The sequence below is a fragment of the Megalops cyprinoides genome, chromosome 12 (assembly GCF_013368585.1).
Source record: "Megalops cyprinoides isolate fMegCyp1 chromosome 12, fMegCyp1.pri, whole genome shotgun sequence".
In the NCBI taxonomy this organism is placed as follows: Eukaryota; Metazoa; Chordata; class Actinopteri; order Elopiformes; family Megalopidae; genus Megalops; species Megalops cyprinoides.
In genome coordinates, this window is record NC_050594.1 from 407,581 (window position 1) to 433,450 (window position 25,870).

The 25,870-nt window shown below is 46.5% G+C and overlaps 2 protein-coding genes across 2 annotated transcripts in view; both read left to right on the forward strand.

Annotated features, from left to right (window-relative positions):
- Positions 1–4,496: 4,496 nt before the first annotated feature.
- g2e3 (G2/M-phase specific E3 ubiquitin protein ligase) lies at positions 4,497–15,839 on the forward strand. Its single transcript, XM_036542966.1, has 12 exons — positions 4,497–4,598; positions 6,063–6,187; positions 6,677–6,845; positions 6,931–7,037; positions 7,928–8,044; positions 9,126–9,244; positions 11,607–11,676; positions 11,985–12,295; positions 12,489–12,670; positions 13,098–13,270; positions 14,967–15,178; positions 15,592–15,839. Exons 1-12 carry the CDS (start codon positions 4,500–4,502, stop codon positions 15,837–15,839), a joined length of 1,932 nt encoding a protein of 643 aa, XP_036398859.1. The 5' UTR covers positions 4,497–4,499.
- A 2,894-nt stretch (positions 15,840–18,733) lies between these two features.
- The window catches only part of scfd1 (sec1 family domain containing 1), a 35,985-nt gene continuing 28,848 nt past the window's right edge, over positions 18,734–25,870 (forward strand). The window contains exons 1-10 of the mRNA XM_036542872.1: positions 18,734–18,808; positions 19,167–19,237; positions 19,554–19,642; positions 20,473–20,563; positions 20,697–20,819; positions 21,701–21,788; positions 21,991–22,080; positions 24,367–24,422; positions 24,720–24,805; positions 25,446–25,545. Of these exons, the coding sequence (XP_036398765.1) occupies positions 18,778–18,808; positions 19,167–19,237; positions 19,554–19,642; positions 20,473–20,563; positions 20,697–20,819; positions 21,701–21,788; positions 21,991–22,080; positions 24,367–24,422; positions 24,720–24,805; positions 25,446–25,545 (825 nt within the window). The 5' untranslated portion in view covers positions 18,734–18,777. The remainder of the gene's footprint in view (positions 18,809–19,166; positions 19,238–19,553; positions 19,643–20,472; positions 20,564–20,696; positions 20,820–21,700; positions 21,789–21,990; positions 22,081–24,366; positions 24,423–24,719; positions 24,806–25,445; positions 25,546–25,870) is intronic.

Genomic DNA, 25,870 nt, shown 5'->3' on the forward strand with positions numbered 1-25,870 from the left:
GTTATATCACACAGTTAACCCTTTAATTGCAGTTTGCTCAATCTATGTTAAAAGAACATAGTATAATCATTTTCTTTAACACTTGCTTAACAACACTCACTTATAATTTGCTTTGGATAGAAGAATCTCCCATATGAATAAATGTAAAACGTAAAACTGCAAAGTGTGGCCTCCTTCCTATTGAGGACTCTGCCGTGACAGCTGAGAATTCTGACTGCATCCAGGACAGGCAGAGCCCTCCTGCAATCTAATGGACCTACCATTTTGCTCCATCGGTGACGTCTAAGGAGAGGGATACTGTGCATATTCTATGCTTTATCACTGTCCTGCATTCTGCATAATTCTATGCTGGTGCATAAATGAGTAGAGAAAAGCATTGATGTTCCTGGATGTTCCTGGTTGATCAAATGAAAGCTCAGATTGATGTATTGATAAAACCGATACTCAGTGTAGTGAGATGGTGACTGATTGCAGGAGGACAGAATCAGGCTTGCCTCGTAGCCTGCTGCGGTGACTGATTGCAATGACAGCAGTGGTGAGTGGGTGAATTCTGCTTTATTAGAACCTATAACAAAGTTTTCAAACAACTGATTGCATATGAAGACTATTGTACGGTGCTCATGTTCATTAAAATTCATGCTGATAGCTTTGTTACACAACTTCACAGAAATGAATTCTCATTCAACATAACTACATGCATTAATCTCTCAGTTATCACAATTCTGAGTACTTTATTATTCTCAAACAGCAGGATGGACTTTTTTGAAATGTACAGCATAGAAAACCAATGCCTGTAGTAAGAACCCACCTGAACAAGAGAAATCTAACTACGGGAAAGAGTTCTCATCTACCTGGGTGGTAATTTCACTGCAGGGGAAACAACTCCCATCAATCTGAATAATAGTGTTTCTAGTGGAGAAAAAAGTGTCATCCACCTGAGTGGTGATGTCAGCGGAGGGGAAGCAGGTCTCATCCACCTGAGTGGTGATGTGACAGGGAGGAAAGCAGGTCTCGTCCACCTGTGTAGTGATGTTGCTGGAGGGAAAACAGGTTCCGTCCACCTGAATGGTAGTGTTTCTATACGGGAAGAAGGAGTCATCCACTTGGGTACTGATATCACTGGAGGGGAAACAGGTCTCATTTACCTGAGTGGTGATGTTGCAAGGAGGGAAACAGGTGCTGTCCACCTGCATGGCAATGTCACTAGAAGGGAAACATGTCTCATCCACCTGAGTGGTGGTGTTTTTGAAGGGGTTTGAGGTCCTGTCTGTTGCCTGCATTCTCTCCCTGGTGTGAGGGGGAGTTAGAGCAGGATCTGAAATGAAATAAACCCGTAATTGACAATACTTATGTCAGCTTATTATAATAAGGCAGTAATAGATTGTATAACTGTGGCAGTGAATATCAGAGCATCATACAAACTGTAGGATTAGTGTCATATTAGTCCTCAAAGGCATAGAACTAGAGCTTCTACAGTATTTCTATCATTCTTCTAAACAAATATGAAGTACAGCATGGATGGGCACAATAGCAATAATCTTCCTTTAATAGTGATATTACTGTTCAGAGACATGAATATTTCAAAACATTTGAGCAGTGATAATACCAGACAATTAATTAGTGATATTAACGTTTTCTCAGATGATTCACAGATTAGGTGTTACACACGGTTAAATTCCAGAAAACATACAAATGAATGAATAGCTGCCAGCAAAACACAAACTGAGCCGGTAAAATGTGTTCTCTTTCAAGTAAGGAATTGTTTTATACATTTTCATAAATAAAAAATTAGTATTTTAGTCTTGGTATCCAAATAGGAACAAGTTGACTACATGTCAAAAAAAGTCAGAAAGTCCAGCTCTCAGTGTGGCTCTTACCTGCAGAGGAGAGCCTGTAATCTAGAGAGTCCTCCACACTAACATTGCATCCCATGCACGTCAGCCATGACATCACCCCACTCAATCCCTTCCTCTCCCACTTCCGAGTTTCTCCCCTGGGATCTTTTGCTGTCTGACGCATGATAAAAAAAAAGTTTACAAATGTGAAAAGCTGACATACAGTGCTGACAATGTCAGTAAACACCAGTTACTGATCTGTTCTCTGAAGGCCTTTTTTAAAAGACTTAGCCATTGAGACTGGTTGCCATGACAGCACAGGCCATGGCTTAATGACATCATAATGGACCTGTGTTCTGTCTGACGTCACAAAAAATATGTGGGGTCCATGTTGGAAAGCAACTGCTGTGTTTTGCCATGAACTACAACCCATATCACCAACAATTTTAACCCATACCACCAACAATTTTTGAAAATAAACTATGTGGTTCAATAAACACGTAATTTGTCGTTTCATTCTCTGATAAATCTTTCACACCAAAATTTAGTGGTGTGAGGGAATTACTCAGAAATTTACATTTAAATCGCACTCGCACTTGTGGTCAGCATTGGCTCTATTCGTGTGTGGATGATGGTGTCCTTGTTTGTGTAACTAACGTTTCGTGTCGTTTTGTTGGGGACACTTTGCTTGACTCTGCTCTGGATATGAGCGTCTACTGGATGTCAAAAAATGTAAATGAAACGCTTACTGTACTCGCTACTTTTATATCGCTGTGGATAAAAGCTCCTCAAGAATATCAAAAATGTAAAGGCAACGTTGAACCTAAGTCTACTCTTATCTCCTACATCGCTCTGAATGAGAGCATCCGTTGAGGGTAACTGACTCGCCTTCTTGGTAAATAAATACTACATAAATAGTTTACAGCAAAAAATGCCAGTTGTAGTTTCTTAACAAAACATGCTATTCCTTCGTCCTGCTGCTGTTTGGGTGATTTACGTTACCAAACAAACACAGTGAGCTCGCTGTTTTGAATTTTCCCCAGCAAGGCACCTCCTCTTCCGTTTAAATGTCCCATCTGCGTGCGTCACTGCTACGCAATACTCTGTCTAGTTTACAAAGTGGATCGACCATTTGCCGGACTTATTGCATTTCGTACACAGCACAGTTGATTATAAGATCAGTGAAGTTGCGCAGATGCGACACGAAACCCCCCTTAGCGGATGTTATGGTTTGAATTTTACAACGGAGCGCAATTTGAAATAGAGCCTGTACCAGATGCGAGGGGAAGGAGCAATACAAAACTAAAAGGTTAGTAGCGCTATATTAGCCAATCTAACTGCCTGCAAACGCAATTCCAGTTAACTAGCTTTTGCTATTTTCAGATGCATGAAACCGTGTGTAGCCTCGGTTATGTCTGGATTCTCCGACTCCGTGTGGAGGAGCAGATCAGACCGAATCAGAAACGACACTTCCGTATGGGGCATTTAAAACATCTCGTCGCCAGTTACTCGTGTGTGGAATTAGCAAGTGCCAAGCGAAGTTTTTTGGTTGAAGCTTGATAGCTAATGTGGTGGGTGACCTGAATCCTGGTTTTAGCTGTTTATTTAGGCTGTAAGGCGCAGCCAGCAGGTTGTACGTGTGGAAAAAGCTCACCTGGTTATGCAGTTCGCTAGGATGGTGTTCTTTCCGTAGTTATATCGCTAACGTTATATTATTGAAAACAGTTTAACATGAGTAAACTGGCAGGCTAGATTGTCAGTCCCGTTGTGACAATGGAGCCAATTCACAGTCTTGGCTACTTTTGATTATAATTTCTACAGTGATATCAGTGAGATCTCATATTCCCACCATTGTATGGACAGTAAGCGAAACGCTGATCTCCGCTGGCACTCATACGCGTTGGACCATGAAGAGGATGCGGGGCTGTGGGGATGAAAACGGCGACCTTGACTGTAAGTAGCAGCAGACCGCAAACCCGCTAACTGCGTGGTGTTTTTCCGGTCTCGGTAACTGGCTGACTTAAATGCCTGTTTATTTCTGAATTGTGTTTGCTTCCAGGCATTGAGCAGTGGGACGTTTTTAGCTGGCCGTTTTTCCTGTTAGTGTAACTTCAGCATTACTGGATTGCAAACGTTCATTCCAATCTATTTTCCTGAATTCTACAGAATCAATGTCTTCGGTCACAAATATTAGTCCATTCCACTTCTCTTCGTGCTTCGTGTTATGGCATTTCACTAGTTTTATTGGTCCCAGGAAGCTTAACTGACCGAGAAAATGCTTTCAGGTTGTGCGCTGTGTAGTCTTTCTGAGAACTCCCCTGACAAATACGGAGAAAAGGTCACACTAAAACAACACAACCTCACCGTGCACTTCTTCTGTCTGGTGAGTACTGGCATGTATATATCATTTATAAAATCAACCGATGCTGTCATTTGTACATTGTAATAAATTGTATGCCATTTCAGAAAGCCCTCGCAGGTTCTTGTTAAGCTGTGCAGAAGGCTCTTTGATGCTTTTAGCAGTGTTACTGTCCGCAACGGCTCCAGTGTCCTGTGTCGATGGTTTGTGGATTACCTGTAGAAGCACTGTACATTTCCTTAGATAATGGTGTGAATAATCAAGTTAATTCTAGTTATTTAATGTTTGAAAATCTGTTCCAGTTGATGTCCAGTGGAGTGTATCAGCGTGGTGAGGAAGATGAAGGAGTCCATGGGTTTTTAGTGGAGGACATTAAACAGGAGATTCGCAGGTCCTCCAGGCTGGTGAGTGTCAAATACTTTCTGTGTGTGTGTGTGCGCGCACGCGCATTCTGTTTCAGCTGTAGGAGTCTGATCGCACATGCAGGGAGGACAGGAAGGCACTTATCCAAGTGGGAGAAACCAGGGCTTGTAGCAGGAGTTTGGCTGAGTGGTGATCAGGGGGTGAATTCTTCTGATGTTTGCTGGAAAGGAAGAATCCGCAGGTCCTGCTGACTGTTGCTATGCGGTCTGTGTATGTCAGGTCACTATCAAGTGTCACTCCAAGGGTCTTGACAGTCCCGGAGACTGACACTACTGTTTTCCAGTCATGGTCAGATCTTTGAGATGACTTGACTTGGTGATCTTGAAAAAATTGAGTCTCAGGTGATGGTTAGGCATCCACAAAGCGACATCACACATCACACATCTCGGCTTGCCTGATCAAACCTGGGTATCAGATGGAGGGAAAGAGAGGAACAGCTGGGTCTCACCAGAATAACTGAGACGTGAGAAGCCAAGGGAGGAAATGACAGAGCCAAGTGATACTGTGTACAAGGAGAACAGAAGAAGGCCAAGGACTGAACCCTGAGGGACTCCTGTAGGGAGGATCTGAGGGATTAACACCGCTCCTCTCCAGGACACCTGACAGGTGTGTCCTGAGAGGCAGGATGAGATCCAGCTGAGAACGGTGCCCGAGATGCCCCCTGCCACCAAGCAGGACAGGAGGATGTGGTGATTTACGGTGTCAGAGGCTGCAGAAAGGTCTGGGGGAGTAAGGACAGCAGACTGGGAGGCTGCCCTTGCAGAGGGAAGGGCATTAGTGTCAGAAAGAGGAGCCCTTTCAGTGGAGCAACCAGCCTTCAAGCCAGACTGACTGGGGTCATGCAGGTTAGTCTGTGTGAGAAAGTGTGAGAGTTTAAGGCAGCAAGGGTTCGAGGGTTTTGGAGAGGAAGGGGAGAAGGGAGGCAGGGCAGTAGTTTTGGGCAGCAGAAGGGTCTAGCGTTGGTTTCTTGAGCAGAGGTGTGACACAGCCTGCTTGATGATAGAGGGGACACCAGAGGAAAATGGTCAGGTGAGGCCGAGCGGGCGACGTGTCACACACTACATCAGATAAACAACCATACCATTAGTGTGCCAGTATCCTTCTCTGATTTTGTGCTGTTCTGGTTTTGGCTAGTGTCTGTGTAAGTTCATCTGTGTACATAGACCTCTGTTGCACCTGCAAAAATGAACAGATGTTCCTCCTGTGGGAAACTGTGAGCTACTCTGCTCACACTCGTGATGTGTGCTAAAGATCTTTAGATGCACGAGTGCACAACTGTAAGACCTTCAGTATGACTGCCATGCTTAAATCAGGTCTGAATGAGGTTTGCATCCTGTGTTCCAGCTGTGATTCTCCACCCTCAGATCTGCTCACTCTCAAAGCTGAGCCCTCAGGTGTGTTTCTGACCTGCTTGTGCCTTTATATACCATTTGTTCCATCCTCAGAAATGCAGCCTTTGCAAGAGGAAGGGTGCTTCAGTTGGATGCAGTATCAAAAGCTGTAGAAAAATGGTCCATTTGCCTTGTGGAATCAAAGGAGAGTTCATCTTCCAGTTCACTGGCCTGTTTCCGTAAGTGCTGTTTCTTCTTAAAGGTAATCCTTTTGATAAATGGACAGGACTCTCTAATGATGACTGGATTCATATTTGTGTTTGGTCTGAGCAAATGGAGACATTGGGACAGTGACATCAGCTTTGGCAGCTCCTGGTGGCTTTGGAGGTAATGTTTTTAGCCAGAGGATGCAAATCACGCACAAAGTCCCTGGTGTGTCTTCATTGTGCTGCTCTCTGAAGGTTGCCATGAGGCCACTGAAAGCACACAGTAAAGACATCATTAAAGTTCAGTGTAGGCACGCATGTGGAACGGAGGAAGTCTCAACACACTCAACGTGTTAGCTCTGCGTGCTGGCTCCTTACAGACGAAGACTACATTTAAAATCAGTTGTGTAGGTTTCGTTTGAAGCGTGGGGGGGGCGAGGGGCGAGGGGGAGAGAGATGGGAACATGGAGGGGGTGCCGATGCGGGGGCAGGCCAGGCCCTGACGCCCCGCCCCGTCTCCAGCTCTTTCTGCAGGAAGCACCGTCCCACTCAGACCCTGACGCTGTCGTCCCGAATCAGCCCGCCCGGGTCCTGCTCGGTGTGCCTGGACCGCATCGAGCCCGTCCTGTCCTACAGCGTGCTCAAATGCCCCTGCTGCCACAGCGGCTGGTTCCACAGGGACTGCATCCAGGTCAGCGCTATGCACTGTCACCTTTCAGAGAGGTACAGGGGAGTACAGCAGAAAGCTGACCTTCCTCCTGCGGTTTCCTCACCAGCGTCAGGCCCACAGCGCTGCCATGTTCTTCTTCAGATGCACCCTCTGCAGCAACAAGGACCTGTTCCAGCAGGAGATGCTCCGCCTGGGCATACACATACCGGAGAGGTACCCCTTCCTGCCCGCACCGGCACACACTCCCCTCACTGCTCGCATGAAGAGCGGCTCTGTCTGCCTCAGGTCACATGGGTCCCCCATCTCTGAGCAGGTCGAAATGCACTCCAGGTTCACTGTGGACTCTGTGTTGACTGTCCACAGCACTGGCTGCCAGTGGAAGCACAGTTTGATTTGTGTGTGCTGTGAGCTGTGCTGTCAGTCAGGGCAGTATCTCCCACTGCTGTGTTTCTTTGCCAGGTCTGAGCTGCTGCATGAACGCTCATCTGACAGACTGAGAGATCTGCTGTCGGGTCTCTGTTGCAGATAGGGGGTGTTGGAAATGTTTTGGTCTGACAGAAATATATATCTGAAATATTTTTGCAAGTTAAGTTTTTCCTAATAATTTCAGTCTTGTAATTAAATTGCTAATATTAACTGGTCTCTTGAAAAGTAATTAGCTGTTCCATGGGGCTTAGAACTAGAATTTGAGCAAATAATTATATATATAAGGGACTGGTGTGTCATATTTGTTCAAGTGGCAGACAGTCACCAAAATTATGTAGAACAAACAGCTTTCCCTTTCTCATATTGGTACAAACTCATCTGTTGCAACGTATTTAATTTGCAAAAAATTTATGTAAAACTAAACATAGTGATATAATGCACAATATAGATATATCTATTCAAGTAAAGAGCAGTGCTCAGCTAGCAGCTCAATCAGACCTAAATCAGCAAGAGCTGAGCCCAGGAGCAGGATGTGTGAGTACGAGTCTGACGTGGAAAAGCTAAATACACTGCTGTACCGCCCATGTGCAGCCAGCCTCTGGCTTTGATGCAGCTCCTAACATAAAGCCTGATCTGTGAAAGATCTGTGGTCAGACTGCAGCATCTGTGTCTTACAGAGATGCATCATGGGAGCTTGAGGAAAACGCCTACGAGGAGCTGCTGCAGGTGTACCAGCGCTGCGATGCTCTGAAATGCCACTGCAGCAGCGGCCGAAACTACAGCTCCCAGGAGGGGTGAGACACGCTGTGTCACAACACCACATACACACCGCCCTCTACTGAATACACCCACACACACGCACACACTGCACATACACACCGCCCTCTACTGAATACACCCACACACACGCACACACTGCACTCTGCTGAATACATACACACAAACACACACTGCACATATACACTGAACTCTACTGAATACACACACGCACACACACACACACACACTGCACATATACACTGAACTCTACTGAATACACCCACACACACGCACACACTGCACTCTGCTGAATACATACACACAAACACACACTGCACATATACACTGAACTCTACTGAATACACACACACACACACACTGCACATATACACTGAACTCTACTGAATACACACACCCACACACACGCACACACTGCACATACACACCGCCCTCTAGGGAATACACCCACACACACGCACACACTGAACTCTACTGAATACACACACGCACACACACACACTGCACATATACACTGCACTCTACTGAATACACTCACACACACTGCACTCTACTGAATACACTCACACACACTGCACTCTGCTGAATACACACACACACACACTGCACGTACACACTGCACTCTACTGAATACACACATACCCACTGCACATACACACTGCACTCTGCTGAATACACACACACACTGCACATATACACTGAACTCTACTGAATACACACACACACACACACACTGCACGTACACACTGAACTCTACTGAATACACTCATACACACTGCAGTCTACTGAATACACATGTACACACTGCACTCTACTGAATACACACATACGCACTGCACATACACACTGCACTCTACTGAATACACACGTACACACACACACACACACACTGCACATATACACTGACTCTACTGAATACACACGTACACACTGCACTCTACTGAATACACACACACACACACGCTGCACTCTACTGAATACACACACACACACACTGCACGTACACACTGCACTCTACTGAATACACACATACGCACACACACACACTGCGCGCACACACACCGTAGTGCGTAACGCTGTGACTGTGTTCTGCAGGAGGTGGCACATAGTGCGCTGTACGCTGTGCGGCTCGCGGGGAACACACAGGAAGTGTTCCTCTCTCAGGTTCAACAGCAGCTGGACCTGTGAGGACTGCAGACACGCGCTCAGTGGAGACGGTGAGGCGATTTGCTGATGTAAAATTACGGGCAGAAGGACCTGAGTAATTTTCACAGTCCCAGTAATTTTGTTGTTATACAGCTTGGCGAGTTCAGGTAGCCATGCATACGTTAGGGAGCAGCCCTGCACTGAAATGAGGTCGGTGTGGGTGGATCCCTTATTGAGAGGGAGGAGTGCTTGTTCTCTGGGAAATGGCTGCTGCACAGTGACTGAGCGAGTGAAACACTCAGAGCTTTCTGTCACTCAGCCTTTATGTGTGTGTGTGTGTGCGCGCATTACCTCAGTTTAGTATCAGCAGTAGGCAGTTGTCATGTAATATAATCCATAAATGACAGCATACAAAGCAAAACTATTTGTGGCATATGATGCATCAGTTTGGGGGTTGTTTTTTGTGTGCGCGTGTGTGTTTGTGTGTAACTATAATCCAGTGTGGTCAGTGGCTGAGCGGTGTGTGTGTGTGTGTGTGTGTGTGTGTGTGTGTGTGTGTGTGTGGGTTAGGGGTGGGCGATATATCGAATATACTCAATGTATCGCGGCTCTCTCCCTCTGACAGACACAAAAAGAAAAAACCTTGCATACATACGTCACACACACTCGCCCACCCATCCAGACCACTCTCCTGGGCGAGTGTGTGTGACGTATATAGGTGAGACGTGTTTTTGTATCTGGATGGGGAACAGGGAAGGAGCCTGGAGAGAGTGAAAGAAGTGAAGCGCCAAAGCGAGTTTATACATTTTGAGTTCGGAAACTGTAATAGAAGATGGAGGTGGACTAATTGGTTCTGAAAAGAAACAGCACTGGATCCATCGTCTGGCAGTGGTTTGGGTATCGCAAGGAAGATGTTGAACAAACAACGGTTATCTGCAAAATATGCAGCGAAACCATTGTTTTGAATAAATACTGTTTTGTTACATTTCACTTGGTTGCGATTTCCCCATTTTTGCATGCAAGTTTAATATTGTTCCAGTAGAAACCACTAATGAATATAAACAAGAATGTTTTAATGTAGACATATGTTGCAGGCAGGGTTTCCACTAGGATTTTTTCTTGCCGGTCTGGTGTCTGGACAGAATTTTTTTTTTTACAAATTTGAAACTTGCCAGTCACGTTTCAATAACAGTCTGTGTTACAAACGCAAATATAATGTACACCTAGATTGATGAAAGAATGACAACGACCTCAAATTAGTTTGACTATTTAATGTACAGTAACGATTAAGCAAAACGAAGAGTAATGATTGAGCAAAACCTCAACATTAGCCGCTAAAATGTAGGCTATAACGAAACATGTGTAACCTGTAACATCTGTAGCCTGTTTTAAAAAAAAGGCTAGGCCTTGTAGCCAGGTTTGAGGCCAGGTGGGGTGACTGCTCTCACCCTTCGCTACAGGCCTACGTGGCATCAAATGTAGCCTATAGGCTAACATTTTATTTTCTCCTTTTTTTCATTGCGGCAAAGTCCTCTGCTGCCGACTTGAAATCAAACGTCTCCGATGTGTCTTTGCAGCTTGCAATGCGCATAAGCCGCGTCACTCTCTCCTCCTCCAGACAACTTTGCAGCGCCGTCTTAATTCCATTCTGCAGAGAGAAGCCCCTCTCTGCTGGCACGCTTGACACGGGCAGAACACAGGCAATTTTAGCCAGTGTAGCCCAGTCAGGGTACAGCTCGCTGAACTCAGAAATAAGCATGTTTCGCTGTCAAAACACAAATGTCCTGTTTAGGGATAGCCTTCATTATGGCTACATTTTGTTTGAGCATTATTACCGGGCATTTTGACCGGGAAGTTTTTTAATCGCAATAATAAATAATAAAATAAATAATAATCGCAATATTATTTATAGGCCATATCGTCCAGCCTGAGTGAGTGAGTGAGTGAGTGAGTGAGTGAGTGAGTGAGTGAGTGAGTGAGTGAGTGAGTGAGTGAGTGAGTGAGTGAGTGAGTGAGTGAGTGAGTGAGTGAGTGAGTGAGTGAGTGAGTGAGTGAGTGAGTGAGTGAGTGAGTGAGTGAGTGAGTGAGTGAGTGAGTGAGTGAGTGAGTGAGTATAATGCGGTGTGGTCAGTGGCGTGAGCGGTGTGTGTGTGTGTGTGTGTGTGTATGTGTGCGTGTGTATGCGTGTGTATGCGTGCGTGTGTGTGTGTGTATGCGTGCGTGTGTGTGTGTGTATGCGTGCGCGTGTGTGTGTGTGTGCGCGTATGCGTGTGTGTGCATGTGTGCGCGTGCGTGTGTGTATGCGTGCGCGTGCATGTGTATGCGTGCGCGTGCGCGTGTTTATGCGTGCGTGTGCGTGTGTGTGTCTGTGTGTGCGTTCGTGTGTGTGTGTGTGTGTGTGTGTGTGTGTGTAATGCAGTGTGTTTCCCCCAGGCCCGCTGCAGAGGCACAGGCAGTCCTCCCGGTCCTGCACGCTGAAGCGCTCCGTCCAGCCCTGGAAAAGGTGCGTCTCAGAGGCTCAGTGAGGGTCAGGCCTCCTGCCGTTACTGAGCTGCGAGTGTTCTGATTCGCTGTCTCGTGATGAACATTTTTGAAGGGGTGTGGTCTACAACAAATCATCCTAATTCAGCAGGCATGCAGAAAGCACTGGAAAATGCAGGTACCAGCCAGAAAGGATGGAAAGAGCTAGAGCTGAATATCAGGTCACAATGCAGACATCTGTGACACTTCAGACCAAACTGAACAGTGCACCTGTGTGGAGGATGGGTGACCCTTGCCCTCTGAGCCAGACCTCTGAAATGTCTCCGTTAGGTGCTCTGTGCAGGGAAGTTCCCCCGGGGAGATCTTGCGGCGGCTGGCACGTCAGATCTCGCAGGTGCAGTCGGTTGCGGTGGTGGTGAAGAGAGGCAGCGTTCTGGAGGCAGCCCTGGAGGTGCTGCGCCGGCCGGATTTCACCCCACGCCACGCTCTGGCCGTCTGCTTCACCGGCAGCAACACGCAGCAGGAGGGAGTCTCCCGCGGCAACCTGCGGCAGTTCCTGGGACTGCTGCTGAAGGAGCTGCAGAACTCCGCCCTGTTCGAGGGAGCGGAGGACTGCAAGAACCTGGCGCTGGACCCGCGGGGTGAGGGGCCGGCCGGCGGGCCCGTCCCAGGCTGCTGCGCTGCCATACCACCCTGTTTACACACTCGGCTCTCACTCTGTTTACACACTCCGCACACACCCCTTCCTGCTCACATTCTGACACTCAGACCTGGAAGCAGATCAAGTCGGGGAAGAGGTCTGTGAGGCTCTGCTTTCTGTGCGTGTCTCCCCAGCTGTGCAGGATGATCTGTACTTCGATGCCGGCTGCCTGCTGGCCCTCAGTCTGGTCCATGGGGGTCCTCCTGTGAGCTTCTTCTCCAGGGCCCTGTACCACTGCTTGTTCGGCTTCCCGCGGGACTCCCCCCTCACCCTGCAGGACATGAGCGACACGCTGCTCGCAGCTAAAGTCAAGGCGGTAAATCTGTCGCATTTTTAAAACTTATTTCTGCATTTGAAAACCACCAACCCCCTGGAGTGAGATAAATGCTAACAGTAGGTAGCGCTAGCAGCGTAACGCAGAGTGTAAAAATCCCTCTGTGCTCTTAGCATGTTTGAGTTTAAGCTGATGCAGCTGAAAGAGGAAGCACATTCAATCAGTGACCTTCCAGTGATCCATGCCAGATGAGGGTCCATAGCATATATAACACATTTCTGAATACATACACATGATTGCTCACTTTTCAGCATTGGCAGAAATGGTTAATGCTGTCCCCTCCAGACTCCTAAGCAAGACAGCATCTTTGTAATGACACTGATGTCACAGGGTGTAAGCGCTGCAGAAGGGGACCCGCCGGCGGAGGGCTAACCCTGCCCAGCGCTCACCTGTCTGCACCCTTTGACAGATTCAGGATGCCGAGTCAGTAGATGAGCTGAAGGAGGCGGTCCTTTCGGCCTCCGATTACCTGGATGTGGCTGGCTGCCTGCGGCCGGTCAGCAGCCTTTCTGAGAGGGACACGCTGGTGAACGACATGGTCAACTTCCATCTCATCACACGAATACATTTACCCCTTCAGAGGTTGGTCTTTAACTGAATTTAATCAACTTGATTTATTTTTGCTTGTTTAACTTTGGCAACGTTCCACTGCATGTTTAAATGGCTGGAGATGGATTGAATACAAAGTGCTCCAGAATTTCCAGTGTATATTTTAGGTTACATTTACATTCATTCATTTGGCAGATGTTTTTTAACCAAAGTGACTTATGAGTGAGGCAGAGCACAACACAAATGTTTCTGACAAATGTGATGCATTTACTCGTCATGATAAAATGCAGACAGGACCAGCTCACAGCCATGACACTGGTGGTGTCTCCACACCCATGTGGGTTAAAGATCTCCAGCCCCATGCCGGAAATCCAGCATGCAGGGATTTTAGATCAGGCAATGAATTATTACTAGCGTATACCAGACAGGAACGCAATTCTATTAAAAACTATCACTGACGTGGTGTTTTTTTCGGATGAGTTTTAACCAAGCCTGTTTAGGTGACATACTTGCACAAGGGCACTGTTCTTATCCAATCGGCAACTAGTTTCAACTTTCTGTGAGGCGGTGCCAGGAAGTATTTGCGGGGACTGTATGAGTTGATTACTGCACAATAGGCTAGCATGCATTGAAATAGATGGAGCATGGAAAGGAAACTTGTGAAACTGTGGTTGGTGCAGACACAAGCACAATAGAACGGGAGGTTAAAAATAAAAAAAAAAAATGGCGATAGGCTTGGTTAGATGAAAACGGTAATAACGGACAAACGTTCAGCTTATGTTGGCACAAATTAAACGAGACCGCGACCTGTATGGGACAAGCGGCAAAAGGCATTGTCTCGGCATGATACACACAAAGCAGCTGTTCGGGAGCTGTGGCCAGTGTAGCTGCTGCTGCTTCACCCATCCAAGACCATGTGTGCAATCATGAAGTCCGCATTTGTACATTTATAGCGGAACATGCCCTGTCTTTCAGGATAGCGCCAGTGCTGGTTGATCTGTGCAAAACATCACAGGACAGAACTGCACTCTCCAAAATTAGCGTGTCAAATACACAGGCCAGCTACCTATCCACTCACGGCATTGTCTGTCACATCAGGCAATGTTTAGTGCACAAGCTGTCGAAACAGATGTTTACACAGAACGTTTACGAGTCGACAAACTGCAACATGGACAGAATTCTCAATGTCTCGGTCCGATTCTATGATGATGACTTGGATAAGGTTGTAACACAGCATCTTGCTACTCGACCAACTTTTATTGAAGTTGCATTTTTCATTTTTAATGGCATTTAAGAAAAAAGGAAGCACTTTTAATTTGAGCACAGTAATACAAAATTGTAATTAATAATTGTATTTTTTTTTGTTTTGTTTTACAATTTTGAATTAAAGCTGTTGTGGTAACGCTAAATTTACGTGTGTCCTATTTCAGGCTCAGAAAATTTTGTTGCTTTAAGCCCTGCACCCAGGCCAGGGTAACGGTTTCCACTCATTTCAAACAAAGAGGATGTGGAGCTCCAGTGGAGTAGTTATGTATTTGTTTGCCTATGATGCTTATCTGAAGAATAAATCGTTGAGAGCACTCTCTTCATACGTCTCTCGTGAACCATTAACTGGTCACATGGTTTTGGGTGTAAGCTGCACGTTTTTGCTGCTTTTTTCTAATGTAGGAAGGAATGTGCTTTTGTCTTCAGTAAGGTCACCTGTGTGACATTTCCCTTTGTATTTTAGATTCCGAGAGGGGCTAAAAACTCTGGGTGTCTTTGATGAAATCCAGACGCACCCCGAGGCCTTCAGCAGTGTGTTTTGCTGCCCGCCCTGCAGACTGTCCGCGGGTGGCATGGCTGACCTCTTCACCGTCCACTTTTCTGACATCGAGGAGCAGAAGACAAAGGAAATGGCTGCTCTGGGTTTCTGGAGACAGTACCTGCATGAATGTGAGGGTATCGAATCATCATATTTTTTATTTCAGTCTGAAACATTTGTTTGCCTTTAAATACAGGCAGGTGCAGTAATGTTTCAGTATTGCTTATGGAATTAAATACATATATTAGTTAAGTACATATTTGCCTGTGCCTTATTGATTTTAGTGTATGCTCAGCAATGTGCATATAAGGGTAAATAACATGCAGTCGGGCTATCAGGTCTACAGCAGGGCTTCCAGAAACACATGATTCTGTAGAAACAGTACCCGTTAACATGATTGCCTTTGTTATGTAAGTGGACATATCCTTACAGAAAGGAATACCACATTACAAATAATGATTATTATGTAAGAAGTAAATTACTGCTCTTGAATCAGTTACTTGCAGGACCTGCAGGGGTCTTATTTTCGGCACCTGCTTCTGTGTTGCAGACGGCAGGTGTGCCACCTCACTGGAGGAGGTCCTGATCTTCACCACCTCAATGGAGGTGGAGCCGGTGATGGGATTTAACCCCGCCCCCAGCATCTCATTCGTGCATCCAGAGGACTCGATGGGCATGTTTCCCGAAAGCCAGCCCAGCCTCAACCACCTTGTGCTTCCCGTTCTCCCCTCCTATGAACTCTTTAAGAGGCACATGGAGTACACAATATGCCAGCTTACTGTGATGCAGGCGTTGTGATCCTTTTAGCAATAAGAATTTAGCATTGTGATCCTTTTAGCAATAAGCATTTAGCATTGTGACCCTTTTAGCAACAATTTCTTTTATTCCATTGGTGCTATGTTGTGCAAAGGGTCTGCAGCTGTTTAAAAGGCAACACATCCTTGATTGTGCAGCAAAGATTTGGAAATGGCACTGGACAGGACTTTTGGTCCTTCTTACAGTGTGGTGACCTAGAGGTCTGGCGGTATAAGTACAAGATCTGTATGCTGTGTGAGTCTTTGGATGTACCAGTATTCTCCCTCATGAGTATTACTCTCTCTAGCAGAACTAGTCCTACAGCTGAAAAAGCTGGAAATATCTGTTCATTCAGCTTCTAACAATTTTTTTCATCACTACAGGGCTGGATATGTGAGGATTCCTATAGTACCTCTGAAATGGTATATATGTAATCAGTCCTTTGCTAAGATTTATTTTTTTGTTTCTTTCAAGTCCTGTCTTTATTACTCCTGTTGTAAGTATAATTTGCTGTCCTTGTCTGCATGTTACATTTTAGTATATTTTCTGTGTTTGCTCACCTGTTCTGTTTTATTTGGATTTAATGGCCGTCGGTCAGCATATCCATCTCAAGTAAATAAATTGTGCTGCTGTGATGAAAGCAGTGTAGAATTTTCACATTTCTCTCCTTGACAAAATGTTTGACTATTGGCATGGTCATCTGATTGGATAATGGCACTTGTTTATTTTTTATAACAAAAAAGATGACCATGAAGTTAATACTGTAATGCTGCCACAGTACAGTATTGTCGAAAGCTCCTTTTGGGTTGGGTGTGGCTTCAAAACATGAATATCTTGTGTTTTTCCTAAACATTTGAATTTTCTTCAGTGTTGAATCAGCAAGACTTAAAATGTATTTCTTTCATTTTAACAATATTATATCTAATCAGGTTGATCTTTTAAAAAATAGTAAAAAAAAAAAAATCATGTTTATTCTCCAACTAAGGCCAGTAAGTTAGTTGTAGCTAACTCCCAGTAAGGCTGTTAATTTAACTGTGGATAAATTCCCGTAAAGCCATTAATTCAACTGTAGCAGGGTCCCATGAAGTCCATCAGGTTAACTGTAGCTAACCAGCAGAAAGGTCATTATGTTAGCTGTAGCTGTAACTCCCAGTAAGACCAATGAGTTAGCTGTAGCTTTCACTTTGCAGATGTGTTATTATCCCCAGTTTCAGTATCACTACCCGATCCTTTATTTTGGTTACAGTGTAGTGCAGTAGTCTAATATCCATGTTCAAAATATATAGTTTGCATTATGTTGTTATATTATTGAATTTAATAATAATAAATCACTGTATTTTGCAAAGAAACAGTAAAGCTTTACATCAAACCATGGGAAAGGCAATATTTTGCAATGTGGAAAGTGGCACATTTCTCTCTCTTTTTTTTTTTTTGTTTGTTATGACCCGAGTTCCACTGTTCTGGTTCACTGTTCCACCTTCACTTCTGACGGGCTTGGCCTGTACCATTTTAAATCACATGCTTACTGTGCTTCCATTTGGACACACAGCACATTTCTTAACTGAAAGTATCTTAAATGGTTTAACATTGGATCATTTTATATTGGTTATAACTGCTGTAATGATCATTGTAAGGCATTCCTTAGCAAAAGCATTATGAGTCACCGACATGAAAGTATATGCATGTATTAACTGAATAAATATTGGTGCTATTGTAGTTTTACCTGACATTGTGATTTATTTGTCAAAGGTTGTTGTCCAAAGTGACTTTCTCGGTCGTGGCCATCACTGTAAATGCATAAGAATGTGCTATAGAAGAGTCAGAAACACCATGAACATTTAGAACTAAAATGTAACCATACAACAAATCCCCTTATGAGCAGTATGCCTAGCACAGCATGATCATCTGCCATCAGAGCTTAGAAATGATCAGCTTTACTCTGTGGCTTTCACAGGGGGCCAAACGAAGATCCAGAAGATTATCCTGCATCATGCCATTATTTCTAAGATTTTTATAGGGGCAGGGAGTCTTGAGATGCCAGTTTCAACAAATTCAGGGCACAAGCAATGTTTGTAGTTGGTTCTAGAATATGGTGAGGGATTGTGTAATTCTGGCTGTGAATTCTACCACTGTGATTGATAATGAATTGCTAACTGACATTGCCATTGTTACCGCATAGTTTGGGTAATTGCGGTCATTTGAGCAGGGACATTCATTTGTCCTGAAAGACCTACATGTGAGTTATGTGGCGACACTCATGTATGCTGAGTTTTGCAGTCAGAGCCGACAAGAAACATTTTAGCAGGAAGAACATTGTCATATTTGTAAATTAATTTTTTGGTGAAAATACTTGCTAATTACTCAGATACATCCGTAAAGCTGCGTTTTAACCGAACGCGCGGGTTTGATCGCTTGCCTGAAAAATGAACGAGAATTTCACGCCACGTCACAGCAAGCATTTCTATTACACCAACGCTGCTGGAAAGGGGCGTGGCTTCTAGCCCTACCTGTAAGGCGATTGGCTTTCGCCGGGCGAAATTTTCGCTCGAGTTGAACATTTTTTTAACTCAAGCGAACGCTCATTCGCTCGCAGTAAAGCGCGATTAACTCCGCCCATTCGCCTCCTGCCATTGCCTTTCCATGCATTCGCGTCGCCCGTAAATTCCGCGTCACGTTCGGTGAAAACGCAGAACTGAAAGCATCCCTGCCGCTCGCTCGCTATCACAGGCCCTGCTGCTTCCCAAAGGACACATTTTTTGACTAACGTTGCAGTCAAGTCATGTGACCGAGTCATTTGGACCAATAAAACGTCACTTAAATGCAGCCTGTCCGTTGGCCAATGAGATGCGTGTGGTTTAACCCAGCCTGGGCATGACGCCGGCGCATGCGTGCTGGGCTGCCACGTCATCCGCCGCTCCGTCACTGATTGAGGAACACAAAGATGGCCGCCTCCATCAGGGATAAACAGACAGGTTTGATAACGTTTTACATCTCAAGTAATTCCAAATACTTCCAGAGTCGCATGTTCTGTAATATTAATGTTAGCTGTAGAATGTCACTGGCTTTCTAGCGTAGCTAACGTTAAAACAAGACGTTTATTTCCTCCTGTAGCTATATTAGCTACAGACTGGTCAGCAGGCAGGTCTGTTTGGATTTTTTGGAATTGGGTTGTTCGCTCGGTAGCCTAGCCTGCTGCGGAGCAGCTGCTTGATGTTAGCTAGCTGTGGCCGTTTGACCACAGCTACTGTATGTACGATTTTCTTACAGATGTGTTAATATGCTAGATGCTGGTTCATCCACGGCGTTCATACTCATTTGTGTTTTCTCTAGCTGCCTTGAAACGGATGCTGAATTTCAATGCCCCTCCTATGAAAAACGCTGCAGCTGAGCCGGTATGGAAGGTAAGTTAAAGATGCCCCTCTTGATCCGGCGGAGGAAAGTCTACCTGGCGAAGTACTCGATCCTGAAATGAGTTTTTCATATTTTTGTATTCACTCCGCGATATACACGCATATGCCTAGTTCAGTTTCTGAGTGCCGGAAAAACACACATGCATCCGATCATTGATTAAACATCGGCTGCATGTTACAGAAGCCAGACTGTCTGGAAATTTTGTACGTACAAGTGGTACACATTGGTAGTTTGGTGAGATTAATATTGATGTTTATTCAAAAGTTGCATCTTTTTCAGTGTGTATATTTTCCGTTTCTCTCGCAGGTACTGATCTACGACAGGTTTGGACAGGATATCATCTCCCCCCTGCTGTCTGTGAAAGAGTTACGAGACATGGGCATCACCTTACACCTGTAAGTGCATGTGCGGCAGTCAGAGAGGGCAGAGTGTGGGAGAAACGGCCAGGGCGCTGATTGGTCCAGAGGGTGAGGCGATAAAGCCAGTAAAATCGAATCATTCATTTTGCTGTTGTGAGCCGCCACAACAATCGGAAATGAGTAACTTTTTAATTTCATAATGTCACTTTCCTTTTATGCATATGATAGCCCCTAAATGTTAAAAATGTTTTATATAATTACAATAGCTATTAATAATACTGTACATTGCTGTATGAAATCTACTACAGTCATCCAGTTATAATTAGAATATATACAGAGCAACATTAATTGCCAGTGTTACAAAACACAATATTTGTTAAACCAATTTTTAGCCAGTTTTTAAATTTAATAACTGTTACATGATCATATAGTGTGTATGTAAGTGTGTGTCTCTTACTCTGTATAATGTCTGTATTGTATACTTGCAGGTAGCAATTGCTGGTTTAACAATTTTGAATCAGAACTTTTGTTTATGGACATTACATTACATTGCTCTATATGTATGTGTATTTGTGTTAAACAACCAATTGTACTTAATAAACAGGAAAACACAAAATATACTTTTAAATATGCACAACATTTGCTGTGAATTATAATGTCTAATACGACTGGTTATGGAAAATGTTTGGCGTAGACCTAGAAAAATTGTGTACAGCAGTTATTTGGCAGTTATCTCTGTTATCTTTTTGTAAAAATGAATATGCTAACTGTAGTTATTAGGATGTGTGCTTATGTCTGAGGAGCATGATGCATTTCTGCCTTTGCAGCTCGGTAATCAGCAGGTGAACCGTGCCTCTCTCTTGCAGGCTGCTGCACTCTGACCGTGACCCCATCCCTGATGTTCCTGCCATCTACTTCGTGCTGCCCACAGAGGAGAACATCCAGCGAATCTGCCAGGTGAGCTGACCTCTCCCAGCAGGGGGAAGCACACAGAAACCTGCCCCGAAGCTCCCACTCTCTGACAGCAGGGGGAAGCACACAGAAACCTGCCCCGAAGCTCCCACTCTCTGACCTCTGGCTCTTCCCCCAGGACCTGCGCAACCAGCTGTACGAGTCGTACTACTTGAATTTCATCTCCGCAATTTCCAGAAGCAAATTAGAAGACATTGCAAGTGCAGCTCTTGGGGCCAATGCTGTGAACCAAGTCACCAAGGTAGGTGAGGCGCTGTCACCCCTCTGAGGCAGACTGCACCCTCCATGTGCTGCTGCTCTGTCCCCCTGTCAGACTGTGTGAGCTTCAGTGAAGGCCTGCTTACACAAAGAATTCATTTCTTCCATGGCCTAATATGGCTGGATGGATAATTTGAGCCATCCAGGCATAGATATTCAGATGTCTGAACAAATACAAGATGCTTAATGTTTAAGTTGAGTAAGTACCTGCAGTAAGGTGGCTGCTGAGGTGATGCTTGTGTGCTGTAATCAGGTGACCCGTTATGATGGTGCAGTCCACCCCCAACTGCTGAAGTACTGCTAACATCAGACCCTCCGCAGTATAACGTCAAACTTGTTTTGGTACCACCTTGTCCCACCTATATCAGGTTTGGTCATATATAAACAAATGGGATTTCTTGCCATGTGTTTTTCCATGCTAGCATATGATGGAGGAAGAAACACTGTTGTTTGTACTGTTGTTGTTGTCTTGGAGAGCTGACAGTTAAAACATTAAGGATAATTGTGCTGATCTGTCGTGCTGTATGGAAGGTGAATGGGAGCAGGAGCAGGCATTGAGGCTGCTTTCCAGCCATGGTCCTTCACAGAATACGCAGGCCTGTCTCTGCTGTGCCTGCGTTTGCAGACCTTCTGCCAGCCTTGATTGTTAGAAAAGCCTCTGACTCCCCTGACAGAGAGCTGAGCTGCGGCCGCAGGGGGTCAGTGGAAGCTCAGGGTTATCGCCTGTATGTCAGTCTCTCCCTGATGAGAGGGTGACTGACAGGGTGCTGCTGTCTGGGGTCAGTGGGAGGGACCCGCCTGCCGTCCAGGTCTGAGACCCTCCCTCCTCTCTGAGGGGACGTGCTCACCGCTCTCTCCTCGCAGGTGTTCGATCAGTACCTGAACTTCATCACGCTGGAGGATGACATGTTCGTCCTGTGCAACCAAAACAAAGAGCTCATCAGCTACCACGGTATGCCCTCTCACCCTGCAGATCACCGCCATATGCAAACCCCTATGCCTTTCAGGGTTATTATAGGTATTACACTGTAATGAATCTATATACGTGCTGTAACATGATGGTTATTGTTGGAGGTTTTTGTCATATTACTGTGCACACCTCTCTGTGCTTGTATAGCGGCTCTGCATTGCTTAAACTCCCTGTGATCTGGCAGCGATTAACAGGCCTGACATCATGGACACAGAGATGGAGGCCATCATGGACACCATTGTGGACAGTCTCTTCTGCTTCTTCGTCACTCTGGGTGAGTGTTCTGCAGAACCATACTCTTCTTCATGCAAGTTTCAAACAGGCCTCGGTTTGTAAGGACATTCCTGTATCGCCAGTGACAGGTGGTTGTGTACTGCTTTACTGCATGCTATTCCAGAAATGAGAGGTAGATGGCAGCATTGCTGTGTTTATCACAGTTACTGCTATCTATTTTAAGGTGCCAAAGAAAATTCTTGGTATTTTTTTCCAATTGGAACTATGTAGTGATAAATATAAAAACCCCTGTGTTCTGGCATAAGACTCATCAAAAGCCTTTCAGACGTCTCCTGTTCAGTTTACTGTGAATATTATGTTTGTACCAAATGTGATGTTATCAGTTTCCATCGTGCTGTTGATGAGAGTGTAACTGTAAGTTTGACGCTCTGTGTGATTGGAGTGTTTCCTCTGAGAGGTCACTTGTTTCACTGCACTGACCCCCTGTCAGCTGTCTGTAATGCTGGACATGCATGTGTTTGTGGACTGATCTGGGGCCTGTGTGCCCGATAGCCTGAGCTGCTCAGGGTTTGCAGTGAGTCTGCAGAGGAGAAATCCAGCTCACTTCACAGAAAGAGGAGGTGATGGCGGCGTCTGCTGCGCCTGCTTCCAGCCGTCTGGCTGCTCCTGTCAGCCTCTTTGTGAGAAGCCAATCAGCACTCCCACTCAGAACCTGGGCCAGTATTCAAAGCAAATAGTTTCCTTCCAGCCAGATTCCAGACTGCTCCACAAGGCTAAGGTTAGATGACGGACATCCAGGCTAGCCAATGAAACACTCCCAGCCGTGTGGCAGTCATGAAAAATAATTGTGGTGCACCTCCTGAGCAGTAGGGGGCAGAAGATCCACAGTGCTGCGCTGGCGTGGTAACGCATGATAAATTGATCCACTGCCCGTGCCCAGTCGGGAAACTCATACTCTTCCCAGCAGAAGGCAGTTGTGAACCAGAACAAATAATAAAGGAAGCTGACAGATTGGCTTAAACTGAATAACCCCGCGCGGACGATTTATGCAGCTCCCTCCCAGCCTCTCAATACTGTCTCTGTTTCAGAGCCGCTGCCTCTGCTGGGCCTGCCTTTCACTCTGTTTGGTAATCTGACCCTGATTTGTTTCCCAAATGGTGTACTGAGGGTAGTCATGGCATGTTTTTTCCATATTCCTATGATCCTTGACCTACATTGCCTTTAAATATCCCAGACTTTTAGCTATTTTCACTCAGGCTTTGTGCACAGAAGCTGTGATGTAATTTTCTGAGAGGTGAATCTGTTTTTACTGGCTGATGTGTTGAAAAACAGCCCTGAATCATGTCGTCTGTCCCATCTGAAGTGCAGACCGCAGTGTGGCTGTGGGGTGTGGCCGCTGGGTGTGGGGTGTGGCTGCGGGTGTGGCCGCTGGGTGTGGGGTGTGGCCGCTGGGTGTGGGGTGTGGCCGCTGGGTGTGGGGTGTGGCCGCTGGGTGTGGGGTGTGGCTGCTGGGTGTGGCCGTGGCTGCGGGGTGTGGCCACTGGGTGTGGGGTGTGGCCACTGGGTGTGGGGTGTGGCTGCGGGTGTGGGGTGTGGCTGCTGGGTGTGGCCATGGCTGCGGGGTGTGGTCTCTGGGTGTGGCCACTGGGTGTGGGGTGTGGCCACTGGGTGTGGGGTGTGGCTGCTGGGTGTGGCCGTGGCTGCGGGGTGTGGTCTCTGGGTGTGGCCACTGGGTGTGGGGTGTGGCTGCGGGTGTGGGGTGTGGCCAATCTGCTGATGGGACATGCACGGTGGCCACACCGAGCCCGCCAGCAGCGTATTGGCTATGGGAAGCTGGACGCTGGCCTGGGCCCTCAGGGAGTGTAGCCCTGAGGGCCCACAGCACAGCTGCAGCACTCACAGCTTCTCAGGTGTCTCGGTGGGCTGGTCAGGCAGCTGAGGCAGGACTGATTGAAGCGGTTGTCTTGTGCTGCTCAGGTTTTGCTTAAGATGCTGAAATGAACGATTTTCATAAAAACTCCATCTGACAGGATACGCGTATGAGCTGCTCGTAAGGCCTGTGGGCGTGATATGGAGTGGTGGCAGGGCCCAGGACTAACACCATCCACAGCAGTAATGGCTGCAGTAATGAAAGTAATGGCCGCAGTGATGGCAGTTTCGCTGTGCTGTTCTGTAAAGCTCTTTGTCTCTCTGGGGGTCTGCTTTAGGGCACCCAGGGGCTCTTGTATGTTGCTCTGTGTGGGGCTGCTGTTTTTTGGGAGGTGGGCGTGTGAAAGCTGTCTGTGGCCCTCACCCTAATCTCACCTGTGCTTCTGTGTCCTGTCAGGTGCCGTGCCCATAATCCGCTGTCCCCGAGGCAACGCGGCGGAGATGGTGGCTGTGGTAAGACGGGGGGGGGGTGGGGGGGGGGGGCTGTGTTGTCAGACCGCACTCGGGGCTAGACTACCCCGGTGAGGTGCGGAAGGAAGAGGCTTCTGGCTGGGTAATATAATGAAGACAGCAGCTCCTGGTATGTGGGGTTCGACGCTGCTTGGCACTCGGTTCTTTATGTCGTAAGCTGATCCACAGCCGCGAAGCGCATGCTGCCCCAGGCGGGACAGACAGTGCTTTGTTCCCAGGGCTGAGCTCCTCCCACACGGTCGGCCATGTCGGCTCTGAGCGCTGTCCCTCTGCCCACAGAAACTGGACAAGAAGCTGCGTGAGAATCTGAGAGACGCCAGAAACAGCCTGTTCACCGGGGACACCATGGGAGCCGGTCAGTTCAGGTGCGTCAGATGCCCCCCCCCCCCCCCCAGCCCTGAGCGCACAGCACAGCCACCACCCCCCAGTGCATGATCTGTGCCATATCAGCCATTGAGAGATATCAGCAGTATGAGTGAAATTAATGACACACACACACACGCACTGACACATACTTACACACAAACACACACACACACACACACACGCACTGACACATACTTACACACAAACACACACGCGCGCGCGCTGACACATACTTACACACAAACACACACACACACACACACGCGCGCGCGCTGACACATACTTACACACACGCACACACACACACGCGCTGACACATACTTACACACACACACACACACGCACTGACACATACTTACACACACACACTGACACATACTTACACACATACGCACGCACACACACTGACACATACTTACACACACACACGCTCTGACACATACTTACACACATATACACACACACACACGCTCTGACACATACTTACACACACACACACACACACACACGCGCGCGCGCACACGCACTGACACATACTTGCACGCACACACACACACACACACACGCACTGACACATACTTACACACACACGCACACACAGGCACACACACGTTTAGTCGTCCCTGTTTCTGCCTTCAGCTTCCAGAGGCCGCTGTTCGTCCTGGCCGACCGCAACCTGGACTTGGCGACCCCTCTGCACCACACATGGACCTACCAGGCCCTGATCCACGATGTTCTGGTGAGCCGAGGTTCCTCAGCGCACGGCGCAGCCCTAACACAGTACCTTCCACCTACCTGTAGGTGGCGAAATGATACTGATAAGGGGATCCAAAAAACCAGTGGCAGCCTGTGAGTCTGCTGTTGCTTGTGTTCTCTTGGTCTGCAGAAACGTTCCCACCTCCACATCGCTAATCAGTGTATATTTTCTGTACAGTAATGCTACATTCAAAAAGTAAACCATATGCCTAGTCATTTTATTGATTGGATACAAAGGTGAGGCAATCTGTTCAAAATTTATGATAGTCCTTCTGGAGGTGAAATCTGTGGGAGACAGCTGTGTTTCT